Source organism: Chrysochloris asiatica, unplaced genomic scaffold (genome assembly GCF_000296735.1).
Source record: "Chrysochloris asiatica unplaced genomic scaffold, ChrAsi1.0 scaffold00666, whole genome shotgun sequence".
NCBI lineage: Eukaryota > Metazoa > Chordata > Mammalia > Afrosoricida > Chrysochloridae > Chrysochloris > Chrysochloris asiatica.
The window spans coordinates 41220-64983 of NW_006409184.1; the positions used below are offsets into that span (position 1 = coordinate 41220).

The window sequence follows — 23764 nt, forward strand, 5'->3', positions numbered from 1 at the left end:
TTCTCTCCTTCCTCCCCCCTTCTCCTTCCTGCCCTCGCTTCTCTCTAGGCCTACTGATCCTGCCTCTCTCTCGCTCCCTCTTTTCTACTCGCTCCTTCCTCGGCTCCCACTCACCCTGACGTCACCCCTCCTTGGAGCCCTCTCAACTCTGCTACCCTCGCCCCCGCCCCGAGGCAGTGGCAACTCAGGCTTGGGCGGGGAGGGGGAGCAGGGGAGTCATCTTTGGATCTGCACACCCCCTCTCACTCGCACTGGGCGCCACGTGGGGGCAACAGGGGGCACTGCGCCAACCTCCAGCCGCCCCGCAATGCGAAAAGAAGAGGGAGGGGCCTGAGAGCGGGGGCGGGACAAATCCCAGGGCCGTGCGAGCGGGCAGACTGACAGGGCAGGCGCTCGGGTACCGGGGCTGGGGCTACGCGGCCTGTAGGTGAATCCATCCGTCCTTCCATCTGTCAGCCTGTGGCTTCTCTCGCCTTTCGCCCTCGCTAGAATTCCGCCCTAGGCGCGAACCTGATCGAACCTGATCGTGAAAGCGGCTTCAGCCAATCGCTGGCAGACTTGCTCTGGCGGAGCCAAGAAGAGAGCTGTCCGCGCGCTGGTGGTGCTGAAGACAGCGCACTCCAGAGGGAGTGTGTGGGAGCCCAGAAGAGAAAAATCAGAGTTGCAGTCGCTTGGCAGCTGACCGGGGGCTTATTGTGTCTCCCCTCCCCAGGCTGTGTCCTGTCAGCCTAGACTTCTCACGGACGTGAAAACTCGCCATTTTCCTGGGATAGGGAGAAGGCCATTCCACATGAGCTTCTGTAAAAAGGAAGACGTCTCATGAGGAGTCTGAATGTGGGGAAGGGGTGTATTGGAGGGCAAAGCAAGTGCGAACCCAGCTGGGAAAAGGAGACTCTGATTCCAGATGTGCTGGAATAGCGGGGCAAAGGGGACGTAATTACTGTTGGGGCCGGATCGTTTATATTTTGCCTCCCCTAGGAGCTGCGGGAAGGAGCTCTGGTAGCGTAGTGGTTATGAATCGGGCTGCTAACCTCAAGGTCGGCAGTTCGAAACTACCAGCTGTTCCACGAGAAACAGATGAGGCTCGGAAATCCTGTGCAGGGTCACTATGAGTCGGAACCGACTCCACGGTACTTAACAACAGGGTTACGGTCCTTTCTCAAATGGTCCCTCCTTCTTCCCTCCCTCTGCACTTCCTCCTCCCCCCCCCTCAAATAAATAAATCCTAGGTCTTAGGCCCCTCCTCTCGCTCGTCCCCAGGATCTGACGTGGCTCGACACTTTTCTCCGCTTCTCCCTCCCGCAGCCCCAGTGCCCGAGCTTCGACTCTCCGGGTTCCGCAGCCCCCTCCCCTCCCTGCCAAGCCCCGCTAGAGCCCAGTGGAGACCCTCCCGATTTCCAACCCCACCCAAACCTTGCCGCCTTGCCTCTCTCCACATCCCCAGCTCGGGATTCAGCCAGACGGGTGGACCCAGGAGCCTGAGCAAGAGTAACCCGGGCGACCCGGCCTTTTCGGCCCTTTCGGCCCCACCCCTTGCAGTCGTAGCCGCGCCCCCTCTGCCACGGACTCGGGAGCAGAAGACGGAAGAGGTTGGGCAAGGGGGGGCCTTCAGGCGCCCCCCAGCCCAATTCCACCCCTCCATCCCAGGGGCACAGAAATTGTCTTCTTTGCTGACCACTAACAGGAGAAAAAAATTAAGGGACAGATAAAAGGAGACGGAGGAAAGGTGGCAACTAGATCAATTATATTGGAAAGGCGCAGAGGATAGAAATCTTCTGAGTCGCCATGGGCACCCCCAGGGCCCAGTACTCGCCGCCTCCCCAGCTGCTGTTCCTGATTCTGCTGAGCTGTCCCTGGATTCAGGGTAAGGACAAGAGAGTATGGGGGTGGGCCTTGGGACGGCCCCCAGAGGGAGTCCTCCGTCTTCCTTTTTCCAACACCCTGCCTGGGTCTTGCAAGCCCGCGAGAGAGCTGAGGAGTAAGGCAGACAGGAAAGGGGCCCAACAGGACACTCAGACTTGCCTCCAGAGCCCCTAAATCCCCATCTTGAGGCAACAGAAAAATGAATGAGGGAAGCTTTTAGTCGAGTCTTAGGGGTTAAATCCAGGAATAAGGGCTGGGGAAGCTGGGGGTGGGGATGTCTGCGGAGGCGTCAGAAGCACGCAGGATACCTGGATTGGAGATGGAGGTGCTGGGAGAGATGCCAGGCGCTGCATACACAAATGTTCTTGGACATATGGACAAAGACACTGGAGACAGGGTTCAGAACCAGCTGTTCAGTCCCCCACTCTGACCCCCAGCCAGACTTCAGGGAAGGAGGCAGAGACTGCAGATAACCAGAGAGAGGAGGGCTGACACATTGAAGAGACAGAAATCCAGAGCGAAAGCTGGGGCGCTGAGAAAGCAAGGCCTGGTAGGCTACAGACCCTCCGCAGAGCCCCAGAGTTGAGGAAGAACCCACTGAGGTGAAAGTAAAGGCTACACTGCCTGGTGGGGGGCTCTGACCTGATAGCGCTGTCCAAGATCTGTGAGAGCCAAGTGCTTCCTGAAGGACCGGCAGCCTGGGGGAAAGGGAAAGTGTGTGGACTGGAGCAGGAGAGGCAGCTGGGGTCCCCTCCCCCAACCTTGGCTCTCAGCCCATCCTGGGACCCTGTGAGCCCCTTCAGGACTAGCTGATTGAATAAGGAAGAAGGAAGAGCTCTGGAAATGATCTTGCTAAAGAAGGGAGGGGTGTGTGGGGAGGGGAGGGACTCACACAATTCCACTTCCTAGGTCTGCCCCTGACAGAGGAAGAGGCACTGCCTGAACCTGGAAGCGAGACCCCCACAGTGGCCACAGAGGCCCTGGCTGAGCTGCTCCATGGGGCTCTGCTAAGGAGAGGTCCAGAGATGGGCTACCTTCCAGGTGAGGCTCCCCAAGTAACAAGAGTAATAGAGGCAAAGGAAGAGATTCTGGGAGTTGGGGAGCCAGGCTAAGAGAGAAAGAAAAACTGCAGGCAGTGGTGGTGAGACCCCTTAGAAAGACCACTGAAATTCAGAGGAAGACAGACAGTTGGAGAGAGAGTCAGATTGAGTGTAGGCAGGGGTCCCGAGAAACAGAGAAGGGTGATCAGGCGATAGTGAGGGCCAACAAAAGGCATACGGAGAGAAAGACAGATGGAAACTCAGAACTAGACAAATTCAGAGGAATAATGATGGGAGAGAGCTAAAGATCTAGAGACTAGTAAAGCCACAAAATCAGAGAGAGATAAGAATACAGAAAAATTCAGAGTTCCAGAGAGTACAAAAGAGAAAACTAGAGAAGACAGTGGTAACCAGGAGAAAGCCAGATCTGAATGGGGAGCTAGCTCAAGGAGCTATTCTGGGTACAAGGGCCTGGGTAGAAACCTGGGAGGCAGAGAGAGGAGGTGGAGGTCTTCAGAGGAGAGGAGGCAGGGAGTTGAGTAGGGAGTAGAGAGATAAGGGCCCACAACTTGTTGGGAGGCCTTTTATATTCAGTTGGGGACCCCCACTCTCCCTCAGTTTGACTCCCACCCAGGGGCTCCCAATTTGTTCCTCATGTGCCCTGACTTTCCTTGACTATCCTAGGATCTGATCCAGACCCCACACTAGCCACCCCTGCAGCTGGCCAGACTCTTGCAGCACCCTCCCTGCCTTGGGCAACTGAGCCAGGGACAGGGCCTCTGACAACAGCTGTGACCCCAAAGGGGACCAGAGGGGCAGGCCCCACAGCACCAGAGCTGCTGACCCCACCCCCGGGAACTACAGCCCCACCCTTGCCCAGCACCGCCTCCCCAGGCCCTCCGGTCGGGCCTGAGGGTGGGGAGGAGGAGACCACCACGACAGTCATCACCACCACCACTGTCACCACTACCGTGACCAGCCCAGGTGAGGGGACTCACAGGTGGGAGTAGTGTCCACAAGTACACAGGTAGGGAAGGACTTGGGGTCTGGGTACAGATGGGAGAGGAGTCCTGGTGTGGTGTTCTAAGATAAGCACTGGACCACTAACCTCAAGGTCGGCAGTTCAAACCCACCAGCTACTCCTGGGAAACCTATACAGGGTTGCTATGAGTCGGAACTGACTCTGCGACACTTAACAACGACAACAGCGATTATATACAATAAGTATTGCACTGAGAACCACAAAGCCTGTGGTTTGAACCCACCAGCTGCTCTGCAGGAGAAAGAGGAGGCCTTCTGCATCTGCAAGGTTTCAAAGCCTCAGAAACCCTATACAGGGTCACTATGAGTCGGAACCAATTCCACTTTACAACAATGTGCCAAAAGAGCTCTGATGGCACGGTAGTTAAGCACTTGGCTGCCCATAGAAAGACCAGCTGCCTACCAGCCCTGTGGGCAGTCTGCTTCCATCCATCCTACAGCCTTGGAAATACTCTGGAACAATTCTGCTCTGTTCCACAGCATCACTGTGAGTCAGAAGCAACTTAACACAGTGGGTTCAGTTTTGGTTACGCTGTGCCAAGGTGTGATGCTTTTGGTGGTAGAGAGGTTCAGAGCTTAGCTGCTAATCAAAAGGTTTGTGGTTGGAACCCACCAGCTACTTTGTGGGAGAAAAGACCTGAATTGGCTCCTGTAAAGATTGTTGTTGTTGTTGTTAAGTGCTGTCGAGTCAGTTCCAACCTATAGTGACCCTGTGGAGTAGTTATACTCTGTCTCACAGAGTACAACAACAAAAACTCTGTACCAAGATCCCTGATTGGCGCAAATGGTTTCTACTCAATTGCAAACCTAAAGGTTGGCAGTTCAAATTCCCCTAGTGGTGCCCTAGAGGGAAGGCCTAGCGAATGGCTTTTATAAAGATTACAGCCAAGAAAACTCCATGCGGCAGTTCTCCTCTGTAATACATGGAGTTGTCATGAGTCAGAATCCAGCTGACAGCAACAGATTTGGCTTGGTTTGATTGCTATGTGTTAGGCACCTTTCTATGCGCTGGATCTCTATTACAGTTAGGGAAGGGAGCTCTGGGTCCAGGGTTACAGTTAGGAAAGAGAGCACTGGTTAAGGGTGGTCATGGGAGCTGGGGAGAAAACATGTGAGGACCCCCAGAGTTGCTTGGCTGAGAGGACAAGAACACAGGGGTCCTCTCAACCCCAGCCACTTATATCCCTTTAGTTCTGTGTAACAACAACATCTCGGAGGGTGAAGGGTATGTGGAGTCTCCAGATTTGGGGAGCACCGCCAGTCGCACCTTGGGGCTCCTGGACTGTACTTACAGCATCCACGTCTACCCTGGCTACGGCATTGAGATCCAGGTAACTGGACCTAAGCATGTGACACTCCCACGTTCTTTATTCTGCCCCGGAACATGCATGTGCACAGGTTTGGTCTGGGAGCTAAAGTACCAGGGCTCTGTGGCAACAACTCTCTCTGGGCCTGTTTTTTGACTCAGATGATCGGAAAGACTTTGCTAGTGTTCTACAACTTTACTGATATCAACTTTACTGTAGATTTGATATCTACAACTTGGGCCACGGCAAAGGGAAAAGGGAAGACAAGGGGTCTTAGGGAGTCACCCACCATGACTGACTAGCACTGGCTTCTCTAGGTGCAGATGCTGAACCTGTCTCGGGAAGAGGAACTGCTGGTGTTGGCTGGCGGGGGTGCCCCGGGCCTTGCCCCTAGACTGCTGGCCAACTCCTCCATGCTAGGAGAAGGACAGGTCCTCCGAAGCCCAACCAATCGGCTGCTCCTACACTTCCAGAGCCCACGGGCCCCAAGAGGCAATGGCTTCAGGATCCACTATCAGGGTGAGGGTCATGGTGGAAGGGCAGAAACCACCCTGAGCACAGGGGATAGCTGTGGGATCCCTCCAAGCACAGGGAGCTATTGGGGGCTTCTCACCCTGATTGGGGTCCTGAGGAGCAGAACTCACAAAGGAAACCCATACACATTTGTCTCACTACTCACCGACGTATTTGTTCCTGGGTGTGCACACATCCAAGTGGCTGTTCTCCTCTTCACTCAACAAAGGTTTATCAAATATCTAGTTTGGACCAGGCCCTTTATTAGTCTTGGGGAATGAACAGCCCAAGAAATTTTATTTCTGGGAACTCAGGATCTAGGTAGAGAGACAAGTAATCAGATGACTATAATTCAGTGAGATAAGGATGGGGGGAAATACAGGCAGGGGGTGCAAATATCAAAGGAATGTTGAACTCTAAAGGACGAGTTATTCAAAGAAAAGGGAGAAAGGAGGAAAGGAGGGAGGCCACTGTCTAGATGAATGAAGGATCTCACTGCAAGATCCAGAAAGGAGAGAAAATGTGACCTCCTTGAGGAACCTAAGTAATTCAGCATGAAAGACAGAATTGTCCTAGCTGTGTGACCTTGGACAAGTTATTTACCTCTCTGTGCCTCAGAGGCTCAGAGAAACATGATGATCATGATACCAACTTCATGGTATATTAGGAAATCAAATGAGTTAATGCATGGCAAGTGCTTAAAACAATGTCTGGTCCACAGTGAGAAATTTTAATGTGTCAGTTGTTGCTCTTGTAGAGAAAGAGGGGTGGGTTGAGACCAGGTTTGGGGGCGGTTGGATTTAGATCATGAAGGGCCTTATTAGCTTCAGTAAGGAGTTCAAACTATTTTATCTTGCAGGTGAGGGGGAGGCATTCTGAAGTGTTTTAAGCCTTCAGTGAGTGATACTGCTGGGAACTGGGAGGGGGGCGGATACATCCCCACACCAGCTACATTCATGAGCACCCACCCCCAGACAGTCTATACACCAAGGTACAGTCATACCCACCTGTGTGTACAGGAACTTTCCACAGTCTATGTGTGCTTTCTAGGATACGTGTATGCATGCTGCAAGGGGCCCAGCCCACTGCCCCTATTCCCCAAGGTCCCTTCTTTCTGTCCTCAGAAACAGAGAAAACCCAGCATGTTGGTCAATGCCCACATCATCGCATGGCTTTGCCTTACTCCCAGTACCCTGATCCCCATGAGCTCTGCTGACCCCAGATCCCTTATCGACCTTATCCAGACATAACTTGTGTCTCTTCCTCACATCTTCTCCAGTCTTTCCTGCATCTCCTGAGGCTGAGTACCTGCCCCAGGGGCTCACATGTACAAGGTGGAGGTGCCCAACACTATTCCTAAAGACACCAATGAGCTAGGACCACGTACTTGGTGGCAGCAGGCCTGGACAGGCCCTGGGGCCCCATGACCCAGTGCTGGACTTCAGATGTAGTAAAGTGGCTCTGCACCATCTTCTTTAAGCAGCCACTTCCCCAGGGCATTTAAAATAGAACTCTGAGACTAAGTGGAACATTTGGGGAAGCAGGAATATGGCATAAATTGACCTTCATTACCTGCCTTAGTTTTCCCGGCTTTGCAGCTAGCTACTCCAGGGACCCTTAGGGTCAAGGCCAGGCTTAAGCTCTTTTCCAGCCTGCACTAACTGGGCCCTCTGGTCTAGAGTGGCCTTGTTAGCTTCCACAAAAGGCCCAAATCCCCACCACTCCTCACCCCAAGTCCAGCAAGTTTTCCCGCTTATAAAACCCTTTCATCAATGCTTTGTTCACTGATTTCTCACACAGTTACCCTACGGGATGGCTGTTGTCAGCCCATCTCTGAAAGACAAACAAAACTCAAAGGTTTATGTGGGTTTCTCAGCTACATTGCAGAATAAGAATTCGGACCAGGAGTCCCTGACCCCCAGTTAGTCATTAACTGAGGTTGAGGGGCAGGTGATTAACATTTTTCTAAGCACCTTCTCTGTACCAGGTGCTTGGTGTGTGTGTATGTGTTTAAGTTAATTTTCAGGCTAATCCTCAGTGGTAGGTATTAATTGATGCCCTTTATAGATGAGAGGCCCCTAGAGGTAAAGCCACCTGCTCAAAGCCACACAGCTATTTAATAACTCATGGAACAGGGACTGGAACTCGTATCTGTGCATCTTCAAACCCAGTATTCTTGTACCATTCTGCACTGCCTCTTGGCACCAGTTGGCTTTTTAGAAGACCAGAAAAAAAAATTTAATAAAACTTAGTTTATTTAGTCTCATGGGGGAAGCAATAGATGATGAGTCATGTGATGATTGAATCATGCACGTGAGACTGGGGAACAGCTACTTCTGCTGGGAATGGGAGGTGTCTGAAAGGCTTCCTGGAAGAGGTCACACTTAAGTTACTCCCTGGAAGCTAAGAAAGAGGGAAAAGAGAGCCTTTCACAGAGGGACAATGGTGTGAGCAAAAGCTCAGTGGAAGTGGGACCTCAAGGCGTCATGAAACTTGCATAGGATATACAGGTTGTGAGTACTGAGAATCAAAGGTGGAGGTGCTGGGCCTTGCATGTCATTATAGAGCATTTGATCTTGACTCTGGGGCCACTAAGAATCATTACAGAAGCTACATTGTGCACATCACTGTGTCTTAGAAGGAATCCTGATGTAGCACTGTGGGTTAATGCACCGGCATGCAGAATCAGTGTCAGCCTCAAGGTCGGCAGTTCAAGCTCTCCAGCCGCTCCTCAAAAACCTTTACAGGGTCGCTATGGGTTGGAACCAACTTGATGGCACTTAACAACAACAACCACTTTAGTAAGGGACTCCTGGTGTGGCACTGTAGGATGAACACTGTACTATGAACTACAAGGTCAGTGGTTCAAACCCACCAGTAGCTCCTCAGAAACCCTGTACAGGGTTGCTATAAGTCAGATTCGAATTCATGGTACTTATCAACAACAACCTCAGTTGGTGGGCACTTCAAACCCACTAACTGCTCTGAGGGAGAAGGTTGAGGCTTTGTGCTCCCATAAAGATTTATAGCCTTGGAAATCCTGTACCCGGTCACTGTGAGTCATGACTTGATGGCATTAACAGTGCAACAACCTTAGTCAACCATGCATGGGCTTCTGAAGGTCAAGGCCTAGTTTTTTTTTTCATCTGTGTCCCCAGGGCCCAGGAAATGCTTATTAGATTATAAAATAGGAAGAAACCAGGTCTTTGATATAACCACTCAAAGCTGGAGAGTCAGAGAAAGCAAAGGCCCAAGCAAGGTGCTATCTCCCAAGCCTCTCACTAACCCAAGCCTGCCTCTACTTCAGGTCCTGGTTTGGCGCACCTCCTCCAGAAAGTCCTTCTTAATGAGCCCTGCCTGGTTCTGAAACAAACACACTAAGTTCTGTCAGGGTCAAGTTCAGAATCATCATTCACTGGCAAGCTACTTTCTATTTAGCTATTTGCTTTATCAGACTACCCAAGGATTTTAGGAGGTTTACAAAAATAATTTAATCACCACAATTGCATAGAATAAATTAAACACACACACAAAAAAGGTTGTACAAGCCATGGCTGCTAGGGAGAGAAGCCTCAATCTGGTACTGTGCAAAAAGAGAGACTTACACACGTGTCACTCGCCGTAAGAAAGGAGAAAACAAGCCAATTTAGCTCTTTACTGGTTGTTGTTTTTAAGAGCTGTCGAGTCAGTTCCGATTCATAGCCACCCTGTATAGGGTTTCTGAGCAGCGGCTTTACTGGAGACACTAATTACTAAGCTCGATAAAGACAGAATGGTTCAAGTTCTTAAAGGAAGTTCACTGGCTTCCCTGGATGAGAGATACAGACATAATTCCACAGTGCACCTCCATGAAGGAAAGTCTCAGTCAGTGCTCAGAGGGGAGAAAAGGTTCAGAGGCACTTAATTACGTACAGTTTGCACACCTGGAAAATGGGTCACTGAGTCTTTCTTTGCCAATCTCAAAGGCACGGAGTGAATCCACTGTAGAAACTGAACAAGCTCTGCAAATACTTTAGAGCTGGACAGAATCCAGTGATCAGCTGATTTGCCTGAGGTCACAAAGCAAATGAGTGCCAGGATCCAGAATAACTTCTCTGAGCCTAAGATCCCTCATCTGTAAGATGGAGATGACTGTGGGTAAATAACAAAGATGAGGAGAGATAAGGGATGTTGAACTGATGTCTTTGGGAGCTCTCTGAGGAGCCCTGATTTTTCAGTGTAGACTCCAATATAGACCTAGATTGTGCCCCCAGGAGCCTGGGGAAGAGGGGGCAGTAAAAGTTTGTAGATTGGTGAGAGTGGGGTGGCATGGAAAAATAAATCCTTTTCCCTGATATGCCTGGTTTAGCCTACCTCCTGAGTTGCGGCTTCCCTCCTCGGCCAACCCATGGAGACGTGAGCGTGACGGACCTGCACCCTGGAGGCATTGCCACATTCCACTGTGACTCAGGCTACCAGTTACAGGGGGAGGAGACGCTTGTCTGCCTCAATGGTACTCGGCCAGCCTGGAGCAGTGAGCCCCCAAACTGTTTGGGTGAGTCTCCTAACATCATGGGTGGGAGCTTCTGTCCCAGAGACCCCATTGAGAGAATCTTATCTTGGGGTCTCCATCTTTGGGTAAAATTCATGGTGAAGGATTTCTACCCTGTAGAGTCCCTGTTCTGGTATCTCCTTCTGAAGTTCTTTGTATTGGGGCCTCTATCATTGGGGAGTCTCCTAGGATGCCTTAGCTCGAGAGTATTCCCTTTGAATCACTTTTTGGGGGGTTATTATCTTAGGGCGATAATCATTCTAGAAGAAACTACTCTCTCATCTGTAATCCGGAGGATCTCCAGACTGGGGATCCCATCCTATGGCACTTTCATTCTGAGAGTCCCATGTTGAAGGATGTTCCGCATTTCCATTCTGGGTAACACTGTAACTGGGCTCTCCATCATCATGTCCCAGGCATAGGAGAGTCTTCAAATCAGCAGCATCTCTGCCCAGGGCTGGTTTACCTCCTGGGTGCTTATTTGGAGAAGGTCCTTTAGGACAAGCCTGTGGGGCAGAGGTCATCCCTGGGCCAAGTCCCTGTCAAGCTTGTGGATGCACCAGCTCTGACAATGGGCCTGCGAAGGGCTGAGGACCCAAGAGAAGGACAAAGCATCCCAGAGCAGCCTTAACCTGCCCCTTCTGCCCACAGCATCCTGTGGTGGCACCATCCACAATGCTACACTGGGCCGCATTGTGTCCCCCGAGCCTGGGGGAGCAGCGGGGCCCAACCTCACCTGCCGCTGGGTCATTGAAGCAGCTGAGGGACGCCGACTGCACCTGCACTTCGAAAGGGTCTCACTAGATGAGGACAATGACCGGTGAGGATTTGGGCCTTAAGGTGGTTACAGAGGGAGGGGGGTCATACAGACCTGGACTGGATCCCAATTAGGATATGTGTCAAACACAGTTTAATTCTTCTCCTTCCTTAGGCAGTCTAGTGGACTTAAGACAAGTCACTTCATCTCTCTGTGCCTCTGTTCTTCATCTGGAGAACAGAGCTAATAGTACCTCCCTTAAAAACAGAGGTTTCTGTGAGGGTAAATTCAGATATGTGAAGTGATTAGAATGGTGCCCAACACGTAGCAGGCACTGGGAAATCTCTCTAATAAACAGGTTTCCCAGATCTGCCATTTTTTGTGATTTTAGGCAAGCTACTGAATCTGTATCTCAATTTCTCCATCTCTAAAATGAGAAATTAGTATCTGCCTCAAGGCTCCTTGTGAGGATTAAATGAGATCAAAGGTACAAAGGACATGTCACATTATAAGTTAGGAGAGTTCCAGCGATTCCTCTGTGTCTAGGCTGATGGTGCGTTCGGGAGGTGGTCCCCTCTCCCCAGTGATTTATGACTCGGATATGGATGATGTCCCAGAACGGGGGCTCATCAGTGATGCCCAGTCCCTCTACGTGGAGCTGCTGTCAGAGACACCTGCCAACCCTCTGCTGCTAAGCCTCCGATTTGAAGGTAACCATCTTCCCCATGTCAGAGTCCCATCTCCCCTTGCACCTCCCTCTCCTCATTTCCACCAGGCATACTCACAAGTGTATGTTCCATCACTGCTCATCTGTGTTTGATTCTCTGAAAGCTGATTTGTCCCCTCACCCCCAAACTACAAAGATCACTTTATATGGATACCTTCTAATTTCCTGAGGTGGCTTTTTCTATTAAGCTTCAGGTATGGCTGGATCCAGGTATAGAGTCTGGAGACCAGTTGTTTCTTCGGTCTCCAAGTTCTTCCCTCTTTGGTGGTAACTCCATTCTCACGCAAACCTCAGAGAAAGCGAAAGCTCATCTTTTTCCTGAGAGTGTTATCAAAATTGCCAGGAAAAGCTCTCATTGACTTGGTGTGGGTCATTTGCTCATGCCTGAGGCATCATTGTCACCAATGGGGCAGGTGGTGTTCTACTTGGCAGATCCACAGCACACAGTCATCCCTGCTGTGTCTCCCAAAAGGAAAACAGAGGTGTATGACCAAAAGAAGGGGTAATAGATGCCAAGCCAATGGAAACAACCATCATGAGCTGCAGAGATTATGAGTTAAAATAGAGGTCGCTTGTGGACAGGATGGAAAAAGCTGTGTTTTCTCAGAAAAGTTAAGTCATCATGGGATAAGAGACCTTTAAAGCAGATCTTAAAGGATGGCGAGGATTTTTAAAAGGGGAGATTGGGGAAGAGCATCCTAGGTGGAAGGGACAGTCTGAGCAAAGTTGAGGACCTGTAGAAATGTCTGGTATTTTGGGAAACAGAATTTGAATGTATCTAGAGCAGAGGACTTGTGCAAGCAATAGCAGGAAAGGGATAAAGAAACAAAACAGCTGTGGGAATGGTTAGTTTCCACTAGGAATCATCAGAGAAATGGCCTTGGCAGAATTTTTTTTTTTTTAATGTTTTATTGTGAATTATGTGATAGTTTACATGGGAGAACATTAGTTTTACATTCATTCTATCATGTATCGTTTCATTGCCATGGTTACAATCCCCTCCATGCATCATCAACCAACCAAAGGGTATACCCTGCAAGCCTGCCCCCCACACACCCCCTCCCGATTGTTAGCACACAGCCCCTCTCCCTCTCTGGATCTAAAGTCCCCAGCTGCTCCATCTCTCCATGTCATCGTCTCTCATTGGCAGAATTTTGATATGAAACCTTATCAGGCTATGTAACTGTGAAATAAGACAGTGGACATGCAAAAAATTAAACCACCTGATAGATTCTGAGAGTGCAGAAGCGCAGAGAACACTTGGCTGAGGCCTGATTCCATACTTATAGGCCATTGCTTTTCTGTGGGTTTCAGAGTTCTCATCTGTAGTATAGACACCTTAAGTCTGACTTGATAGGTAATTTTGCAGCTAAGATGTGATTTCTGCTGGTTTAGTCCAAAGTATAAACTGGGCACCTTTTGTATTCACTGTAATTTTGGATTCTAGCAACAGCATAGATTAGGTATAATCTGATTTTAATTTTAAGAAGAGAATGCACCTGCACAAGCCAATTCTTTCCCTACTTTGCAGTTTCCAAAGCCAAATACCTGTGATTGGAAATCAAGTGACCTGGATTGGCGGTCTGGTTCTGCCACTGCCCAACTATGTGATCTTGGTCTTGTAGATAAAATTTTGTCTGTGACCCTCAGTTCCCTCATCTGTAGATGGTAGCTGGGATTCGACTAGTCTAGGAGTTCCCTCCAGAGACCAAGGAGGTAACATAAATGTGTAAGTGAGAGGGTTTGGGGTTTATGGAGAGTGAAGGTTAAGTCCAAGGGCAATCAGTTTTTAAAAAGCCCACTGAGTGGTCAGACCACATCTGAAGTCAGCCTGCGGCCCATGTTTAAAGTCCCATGAGATCTGTCCTAGTGCCGAGTCTCTGTGACTGATTCCTCCCCAGCCTTTGAGGAGGATCGCTGCTTCGCTCCCTTCCTGGCACATGGCAATGTCACCACCACGGACCCTGAGTATCGTCCAGGAGCGCTGGCCACCTTTTCATGCCTCCCAGGATATGCTCTGGAACCTCCAGGACCCCCCAATGCCATAGAATGTGTGGACCCCACAGAACCTCACTGGAATGACACAGAGCCAGCCTGCAAGGGTGAGTTTCCCATCTCCCAGAGAACCCTTCCTCCTGAACTGGGGATAGAAAGGCCATTCAGGAAGAGTCTTCTATATTCACACCTTGTTGCTTGTCCCTTTCCAAGTGTCATAAGTTTTCTTAGCTGGATAATTGGTAGGCTTGTTAAGGTTCACAAGCCCACATTCCTTCAAGAACAGAGTCACAAATGGAATTGGGCTAAGTCATGTATGGTGGTGATGGGCAGGCTGAGAAATGAATGGGGTTGGTTAACAGCAGGGCTATGGATTGGGCATAGAAGGACCTAGGAGTGCAAGAAACAGGTGGATAACAGATATAGGAAATGTGCCAATAGTTGGGCATGGGGATTGTGGAGAAATGGAGACTAGATGCCCACCTGCATGCTGACTCTGATACCTCTTCCACTGCAGCCATGTGTGGAGGGGAGCTGTCTGAGCCCGCTGGTGTCGTTCTTTCTCCCGACTGGCCCCAGAGCTATAGCCCCGGCCAGGACTGCGTGTGGGGTCTACATGTCCAGGAAGAGAAGCGCATCTTGCTCCAAGTTGAGATGTATGTGTGTGTTCTGTGGAGGGTGTGATGGGTGTGGGCTCAGGCAAGTGTGGTTTGATGGTGGCCAGCCTTCCTTCGGAGCCTGGTGGGATCTTCTGTTTCTGCTCAGGCTTCAGTAGGGTCTAAAGAAAGAGGGGACAAAGGGTTCAGGATGGGGAAGGGGTGGTCAGGTGACTAAGTTCAAATTATATATTACCCAGGTGACTTTGGACAAGTAAATAGGAATAATATAACCTTCTTCAGATGGCCTTCAGTCTCTGAGGCTATGATTTCCAGGGACCCAGGCCCAAGATGTTGCATCATCATCGCAATCACTCAAAGTGAGGGTGGGGTTGGAGGGAATCCTTTGGGATTCTGTGACTGGACAGAATAAAAGTAGGCGTGGCCAAAAGCAGGCGCTGTAGCAAGGACTTGGAACTGTCTGTGGTGTTGAAGAGGGACTGAAACCCGGGAAGAATTGGTATTGAGCTGCTTGGGGATTGTTGCAGCCACTGTGCCAATCCATCTGGTTGCAGACCTTCCTCTTTTCACCTGAACTTCTCTACTTCATCAAGCAGTTGCTGCAATAGTGGTCCCACACATAGAAGGGCTTGTGAGGACCAAGCAGAACCAGGCAGTGATTTCTCTCGTACATAGCTATGAGTCGGGCCCATGCCACCTGACAGCAAAGGTTGAGGATTGAGCAGCAGGAACTGGGAGCAACCGCAGAACAAACAGGTGGAACCTGGAGGAACTATCGAAGAGGAAAAATCTGTGATTGGTCAAAACTAAGGCAGCGTGTAGAGGGCGAGGTGGAGTAAAGTTCCTAAAGAACCGAGTTGGGCATTAGGCAGAACTGGATGGGAGTTTGGTGGTAGCACCGCCCCTACAACAGCTGGCCCCACCCCCTGCAGCCTTAATGTGCGTGAAGGGGACATGCTGACACTATTCGACGGGGACGGCCCTAGTGCCCGAGTTCTGGCCCAACTGCGGGGACCTCAGCCGCGCCGTCGCCTCCTTTCCTCCGGGCCTGACCTCACGCTGCAGTTCCAGGCACCACCCGGGCCCCCAAACCCAGGCCTGGGGCAGGGCTTTGTGCTGCACTTCAAAGGTACTGGGGTTAAGGACTTGAGATGGGCAGCGCCCCAACTGGCCAGTCAGTGGGGGGCGGGGGGATGAAGAGGGTTAGGGTGTCCCCGGGACGAGTCCCGTGAGGCTGGAAGGGCGCTCTGAGTTGAAGAGCAGCCTGCAAACTCGCAGTCTTTCCCCTGTAGAGGTGCCGAGGAATGACACGTGCCCTGAGCTGCCTCCTCCGGAGTGGGGCTGGAGGACAGCATCCCATGGCGACCTGATCCGGGGCACAGTGCTCACTTACCAATGCGAACCTGGCTATGAACTGCTCGGCTCCGACATTGTCACCTGTCAGTGGGACCTGTCCTGGAGCGCCCCTCCACCCGCCTGCCAAAAGAGTGAGCAGGGCCCTGCGCGTCTGTGTTCCGCCCTCCCCTTGACCTCCACCTCTGGGCTTTGCCTTCGTCCTTTTCTCTTCCGGTCCCCATCCTGTCTGGGTTCCTTCCTTTAGATCTGGGTCCTGCCCAGATCTTCTTCAGGCTTCGCCGCTATACCCTCTGGGTTCCACCCCTGAGCTTCGTGCCCCACAATTGCCTCGCTGGCTCTGTTCTCATTGTACGAGATGCATCCCTCTTTGTTCCACGGTTGCAGGTTCTGTCCTAGTTCCCTCTGGGTCCCGCCTCATCTTTTCAAGGTCCCTTCCCGGCCCCACTCTTTCCTCACCCCTTGGTCTGAGTACCACCCCTTCTTTCCGTACTGAGCCGTCCTTCATCCCACTGGGCCACGCCCCATCAAATCTTAGTTCTGCTGTGTGGTTCTAGATTCAGATTACCCGCTCTAAAATCTCAGTCTCAAACCCTGGCATTCTGAGGAGTCACTTCGCTAAGCAAGGATCCTCAAAGAACGTACTTTTTAAATTAAAAAAAAAGTTTGTTGTTGTTGAGAATATACACAGCAGAGCATACACCATTTCAGCAATTTCTGCATGGACTGACCATGGACTTGGTCACATCCCTCAGTTGTGCAGCCATTCTTGCCCTTTCCCTAATTGTTCCTTCTCATTAACAAACCATATAGAGAGATTTTAAAAGAGCACAATGTTCAAGACAGACACTCTTTACTAGTTAAGGTAAAGTATTGTTTGTTTTTCAGAAAACTTCAAGGGATATTTTTTGGATTAAGGTTTAAAGATTGCTTCAGAGATTCACCCAACTTCCCTAGCTCTAACAAATCTGGAGTCTATGATAATTTGACATTCTTTTCTACCTTTCCCCCTTGTGATCAGGATTCTTCTATAAAATCCTTTAGCAAAAACATAAGAACTTATTTTAAGGCAATCATTGAAGTCTTGGACTGGTTGGAGGAGTTCAGATCCCTCCCTAACCAACCATACTCTGACAGAGTCCACAGTCTATAAGGGAAAGAGAGACCTACAGACAATACAGAATAATAACTGCTGGATGACTTCAAGCAAGGTACTTAACATCTCTGAGCCTTGGCTTCTGCATAGATGAAGTACAAATGGGAGATGTGAAAAGCAAATGAAATTTTTTTCATGCAGTTCCTAGCACAGATAAACAGTGAGTCAATGATAGCTGCTATACATACACAGAAGGCATAGTGAGAGAATGGTGTCATTCAGATTTCTCAAAAGAGGTGGCACTTGAAAGAACCAGTAGTGTATGTATCTTTTAGGAGAGCAAAAGAGGGTGGTACCTTGTCATTTTCTCCAAATTCCCAAATCCCTGCCACAGGGATGTGGGACTGTCAGTCTTCCCATGTGGCTCTGGGGGACCACTGGGAAGAAGTTTCAGGAAGCCAGTTTGGGGCTGGACACAAGGAAAAATTTATAAGTGACACCTGAAGAAGCAATTAGCTCCCCATTCCTGGAGGGATTCAAGGATGCCAGGCCTGGTGAGAGTTCAGCTGGCCCAGAGGAGGAACAAGCTGAGGCTCAGGAGGGAACCTGCCCATGGAATCCCTACCTAAGCTGAAGAATTCAGTCTGCTGAATTTCTGTGCTCATGACCCTGAACATGGCCCAGCTCTGCCACTACTCCCTGGCTGAGTGATGATGGGCCAGTCATTTGACCAAGATGACAGTGATGTTGCCTTCTTGAGCTGAAGATGAAAATATATCATGTTTGTAAAATGCTTAGCAGGGTGCCTAGCACAAGTTCTATACAAACCCAGTTAAGATAGACTCTCCCACAGAGGAATTATAAACTCAGATGTCTGCAGGGGTTGGGCAGGCAGAAAGATGATGGCAGTGGCTGGCCATGATCGGAATGAGAGCACCATGTCCCCTTTAAAGAGGGCAGCTGCTGTCTTGCCCCAGACCATCTGCCATGCAAGACGGCCCCTGCTTGGGTTTAACTGGTATGTTCTGGCCCAGTGCTCAACCATTATGAACATCACCCTAGGATGGGTCAAGGCCTCTGTGGTTGCCTCAACCCTCCTATTTTCTCTAAGAAGTCTGAAATATAAAATGAAATGAATTTTGTTTTCCCAATTCCTGCTGTCTTTGTTCTGAGGAAGTGGTAGGCAAAGTAGGGCTGGTGCTCAGAGGAGGTGGTCCAAGACTCTCAGCTTCACGGAGACTTTTTGAGGAATTAAAGCCCCAAGCTGACTCTACCTTCCACCCACAGTCATGACTTGTGCTGATCCTGGGGAGATAGCCAATGGACACCGCACCGCCTCAGATGCTGGCTTCCCTGTTGGCTCCCATGTCCAGTACCGCTGTCTGCCAGGGTACAGCCTGGAGGGAGCGGCTGTACTCACCTGCTACAGTCGAGACACAGGCACACCCAAGTGGAGCGACCGGGTCCCCAAGTGCGCCTGTGAGTCTGAGGGACACTCTGGGAAGGATGGAGGGAGGGTGACCTTGGGAAGATCCTGTCTGCCACATGTTGGCAGACATGTGACCAACTCTTTCCCTGCAGTGAAGTATGAGCCATGCCTGAACCCCGGAGTTCCAGAGAATGGCTACCAGACCTTATACAAGCATCACTACCAGGCGGGAGAATCCCTGCGCTTCTTCTGCTATGAGGGCTTTGAGCTCATCGGCGAGGTCACCATCACCTGTGTACCTGGCCACCCCTCGCAGTGGACCAGCCAGCCCCCACTCTGCAAAGGTGCCTGGACAGACAGGGCTGGAGGCAGGAGAGGCATAGCAGGTTGGGGGAATGACAGGGTTGGGAAAATCAGGTAGCAAATTTGAGAGCAATGAATGGCCTTGCAGAGCTCCACTTTTCACCTCCTGTGGGTTTCTTCTTCATGGGTCCTTCCAGAGATTCAGTGTCATGGACTTATGCTAAGGGATGTAGTGGAAGAAGCTTTGCTTTGGAAGTCCCTTGCCCCCTCTGGGTAAAACAATTTCCCTATCTATGACACATTCTAAAGACCTGGTTGGCTCAGACTGTCCAAGCCCTGCTCTGACTACTCCCATCTCCCAGCAAGAGGAGAATGTTTAAGTGAAGCAGAGGGCAGAGAGAACCAGGCTCTCCAGCCCAGCCCCACCGGGCTCCTGGCCCTCTACCCAGCTTCCTTCCCCTCCCTGGCTCAGACCCCGTCCCCCTCCCCTCCCTCCTCTCCCTGCAGTGGCCTATGAGGAGCTCCTGGACAACCGAAAACTGGAAGGTCAGTGAAGGCACAGGTGGAGACCCAGGCCCTGACCAGGTCGGGAGGGCGAGGCAGAGGCTGGGGGTAGGAGGCCAGGCCCCGGAGGGGTGAGGCCCAGGGTTCAGGGTTCAGGGCAGCCCTAGCTCATTGGTCTCTCTTCCTCCCCGCCAGTGACCCAGACTACAGATCCATCACGGCAGCTGGAGGGTGGGAACCTGGCCTTGGCGATCCTGTTACCCCTAGGCTTGGTCATTGTCCTCGGCAGTGGCGTTTACATATATTACACCAAGTGAGTAGCCTCTTGGGAGAGCTGACCCAGGAGCCTGGACATCAGGTACAATCAGGGGCTTGCTTGCTGATAAACCGTCTATGTCCTCACTTTTCCAGGATGCACGGGAAATCCCTTTTTGGCTTCTCGGGCTCCCACTCCTATAGCCCCATCACTGTGGAGTCGGACTTCAGCAACCCGTTGTATGAAGCTGGGGTGAGCCCCTCCCTTGCCCCTGTCAGGCCTCCTCTCAAGGATCTCTGCAATCTCTGTCTTGGGCATTTCAGACTCAGCTACCTTCAGAGGCCATGCCCCTGAGCAAAGCAAGTCAGGTGTGAATGATGGGAGCAGGAAGGACTGTAGCTAATTGGGAAGCTGGTGCTCCCTCTAAAGGCTGCAGCTCTAACTCGTTGTTACCAAGTGGAACTTTAAGCCCAATTATCAGATCTCCCTATTGTTTAAGGTGGTCCAGAAATTCAGACTGTTATAATTTAAGATACTGGCGAGCACACCAAACCTGTCCATTGGCCAGATTCAGTCCATTCCCACCCCGTGACCTCCAAATCTCCAAGCTGCTGTGTTGGGTGGGTCTCTCTCCTTTTGGATGCTTCGACCCACTTTGCACTCTCATCCTGCTCCGTCTCTGTCTCCAGGATACACGGGAGTATGAAGTTTCCATCTGAACCCCAAGACAGAAGATGCAGGACCCAGGACACCCTTCCCTTCCTCATTCTAAGCAGGAGGAGACTAAGACCTGGTCTCTGGCTCCCCTCCTCCCTGCTGTGTAAATAGTCTCCCAGTCCCACAAGGGGGCTCTATGGCCCTGGAGACCCTACAGTAAATAAACCAGCATCCTGCCGCCCAAAGCCTCCTCTTCTCAGTTGCCAACAAGGGGCCTGCCCCCACCCTGCGTGCCCATTACTGGCTTTTGGACCCTGGGAGGGGAACGTAGCCACCCTGAAGCTCTTGGGCTCCCTTCAGCCCAGGGCACCCACAAGGACTGCCCCACCACCTGATAGCGCTGCAGTTCCCTTGACCACAAAGGCTCGAGTACCCCGGATGCCCTGGCTTTAGGCCTGACTCCTGAGCCTTGTTGGGTCAGAAGACCAGGGATGAAGGGGAGAGTTGGGACAAGCTCCTACATGTGGTCTTCCCAACCCACAATCTTCCCATCTCTGCTTCTGGATTTTTGTTTTTGAGCAATAAACAGAAAATCACCATTTGTAACTGGGCTGTTGGGGAATGGGGAGGCAGGTGATAGTGTTGGGAATGGTGATGGTGGCCTCTCTGGAGAAAGGGCTGGGAAGACAATAGAAATCCAAAACTAGACACAGCATAGTGTCAAGGGGGCTGGCCTGGGATCAAATAGTCTGACCTCTATGAAGGGCTGGCTGGACAGGCGTTGCTCTCTGGGTCCCTGCTGCCTCTCCAACAGAACTTCTAAAGCCACACCAAACCCACTGCCGTTGAGTTGATTCCAACTCATACTGACCCTGCAGGACAGGGCAGGGCTGCTCCCTAGGATTTCAGAGGCTGTTAAATCTTGACAGAGCAGACTGGCACATCTTTCTCCTACAGAGTGGCTGGTGGGTTCAAACCGCTGACCTTTCAGTTAGCAGCCCAATGCTTAGTCTACTGCCTCACCAGGGCTCTGTCCATCAGGACTTGATGGGATAGAAATAGGCTTCTCTAGCTGGAAAAGAGTTGACAATAGTTTCTATATTTGGCAGGAGGCGAAAGTTCTCAGTCTGTCTCCTGATGAATTTATTTAAAATTCAACTCCCTTTGGAATGTCAGTGTACTGTTTTGCTTGTTTGGATGTTTTTGGCATTTTAAGCGTATCTACTATTCTATTTCTATTACGTCTTGTGCAGATTTGCTGCATTTCATAAACAATGGTCTTGTGTTTTGTGCCCTGTGGGTGTCTTTTCCTACTTTATCTACTTTTAAACACAATATGGACTTGTAGTCTGTATCTCTAAAGGATCTTTCAAATTTGTTCAAGTTTACTTAATCTGGAATGAGGCATTCTCATAAGCATGAGGCCCCAGAGGTCAGGGGCTGCGGGTCCTCACAATGTTGGTGGCAGTGGTGACCCCTTGTGAACCTTTCCAAATGCCCCAGGCTTAGACTCTAAGGTCATGGGGTTTGTTGGGAGGCAGGAGCTCACCTCTGCCACCAGGCTGAGAGATAACTGCTTTAGTAAAACTATTCCTATAACCTGCCTGTACTCAGCACAAAAGGGTCTCTCCACCGCAGGTAATGATGTCTTCCAGAGAAGTCACACAGGGGACTGCCCTAGTTGGGGGAAGGAGAAGATCCCTGTCTCTTTATTAAAGCCTTTGATTCTGGTGGTGTCTTTGTCAGCAGAGTGTGGAGGCAGAGGTGATGGTACTGAGACACTTTGGAGGCTTCAGAGTTGATGCTGCTCATAAGCAGGAGTTGCCCCCAAACTGAGGTGAGGTGTTCAGTGAGTTGTGAATCAGGGGCTTTGTGGCATCTTCTGAAGGGATAGATAGGGGAGGGAATGAGAGGTCAAGAGCAGCACCAAAGACAATTGGGCTCATCCTCCAGATGTCATGTTGCTAGGCAGAGCTCCCTTGAAAAGAACAAGAACATTTTGTTTGTTTAGACCCAAGGCTCAGGTCTTTCTATCCTTCACTCTTTACCCAGCCTGCCTCTCTTAGCACACCTCCCATCTACCTTTCCCCATCTCTCTGTCCACTCGTCTACCCATCCATTCCCCATTCCCTCCTCATTTTCCTTCTACCCCCATTCAACATTTGCCTGCCATCTAATCCATCGACCCACCATCTTCCTTTTACCCATCCATCCATTTCTGATCTGATTTACCCACCCATCCCCATATCTAGCTATTACTATCCATCCATTTTCCACCCATCCACCAGTTATTCATCCTATTCCATCTACCCACCCAACTCATTTTCTCTCACCCAACTGCCCATCCTCCACTTAAACTCCTTGGGAGCAGGGAGTCTGTTTGGTTTACTGCTGAACTCCAGCTTCTAAAGCAGAGGTGGGGAACCCTTCTTTTTGCCAAAGGCCATTTAGATATTTTTAACATCATTGTGGGCCATACAAAATGATCAACTAAAAATGAGCCTGCTACTTTTGGTCAAACATTTAATTAACTCACCCCTAATGTGATGGTTAGAACTGAGGTTGCCTTGGCAGGGCCAGACCAAATGATTTTGCAGGCCTTAGATGGCCCACCACCCAGAAGTTCTCTATCCCTGCTCTAAAACAATGCTGATACACAGTACACATTTAACAAAACATTCAATAAATTTTTCCATCTACCCATTTAATTATGCCCTTGTCCCTGCCTTACCCCCTCAAAAAAAACCACATACATATACGAGGGGGCTTCAAAAAGTTTGTAGACATTTTTAATTAAAAGATAATGGAATAATGGCATTTTTCTATGAACTTTTGGAAGTTCCCTAGAATACACACACTCTATGGAATAGTTTCACCTTTGTGTTTTGCTCATACAACACTCACTGCTTAGAATATTCCTACCAACCCTTTTTTCCTAGTAAACAGAGGCTGGGATAAATGCTCTTCTCATTGTTTCCATTATGGGGAGTTAGACATATAATATTGCAATTGGCTACTTACTTATCTGTTCCCACACTAAACTAAGACTTTTTCAAGGACAGAGACTGTATCATTTGTTTCTGTGTCTCAGCCTCCTAACACAGGAACTGGCATATAGTGAGAGCTCTAAATGTTTGAATAACAGAAAGGCGTTCTCCTCCACGGACCCTATACATACCTTTTCACGAGGGGTTGGCAGGAGGTGTGCCTTGGCGCGGGTACGATTTCTGTCAGAGCTAGAGATGGCAGAAGAGAAGAGAAAGAGCTAAGGACTCTGAATTCCAAGGGTCAGGGCAGACTAGAAAAAGAACTGCATGGTTCAAAATCCCCCTACCCTGCTGGGACGTTGTCAAACCCTCGCTCTGTCCCAGGACTTGAAGCCTCACTCACCGGGTATCTGTGCCTCGGGTCTTGGTGAAGAACACTGGAAGTAGAGGCCCCAGTCAGAGAAATGACTATCCCATAACCAGATATAGAGAAGTGGCAAAGGCAAAAAGGCTGGGGGACTTCTGGCCAGGCAATGAGGAGTGATGGCTGGGTTGGTGGGTGGAAGGCATGGTGCAGGTCCTAGGGGCTGACTTGGAGCTGGGGAGATGGGCATAGATCTTTGGAGAGGTCAGCAGCGTGGTTGGGAGGGGGTCTAGAACTAGGGGTGTGTGGAGGGGTCTGTGGACACAGTGGTCCTGGAATGAGGGTCACCGTGTTTAGACATCTGAGTCCCTTGGTCTTGTGTCTGCTTTTTCTTGGTGGGCAAAGGATTCATATGGCAGCCAGC

The 23764-nt window shown here is 50.4% G+C and overlaps 1 protein-coding gene across 6 annotated transcripts; it reads left to right on the forward strand.

The window, feature by feature from the left end:
• The first annotated feature begins 1559 nt into the window (after nt 1-1559).
• On the forward strand, nt 1560-20595 carry SEZ6L2 (seizure related 6 homolog (mouse)-like 2). 6 transcript variants are annotated; one of them, XM_006877892.1, is made up of 18 exons: nt 1560-1864; nt 2773-2904; nt 3588-3887; nt 5136-5275; nt 5569-5770; nt 10113-10298; nt 10947-11115; nt 11599-11762; nt 13681-13881; nt 14292-14430; nt 15324-15520; nt 15684-15878; nt 18128-18319; nt 18422-18613; nt 19080-19118; nt 19272-19389; nt 19488-19584; nt 20022-20595. In XM_006877892.1, the coding sequence occupies exons 1-18, from the start codon at nt 1786-1788 to the stop codon at nt 20049-20051; spliced, it is 2772 nt and encodes a 923-aa protein (XP_006877954.1). In that variant the 5' UTR covers nt 1560-1785; the 3' UTR covers nt 20052-20595. The 6 variants fall into 6 exon arrangements, with proteins under 6 accessions (XP_006877954.1, XP_006877957.1, XP_006877955.1 ...); XM_006877895.1 differs by having other exon boundaries at nt 3798-3887; XM_006877893.1 differs by lacking the exon at nt 19080-19118.
• The last annotated feature ends 3169 nt before the right edge of the window (nt 20596-23764 follow it).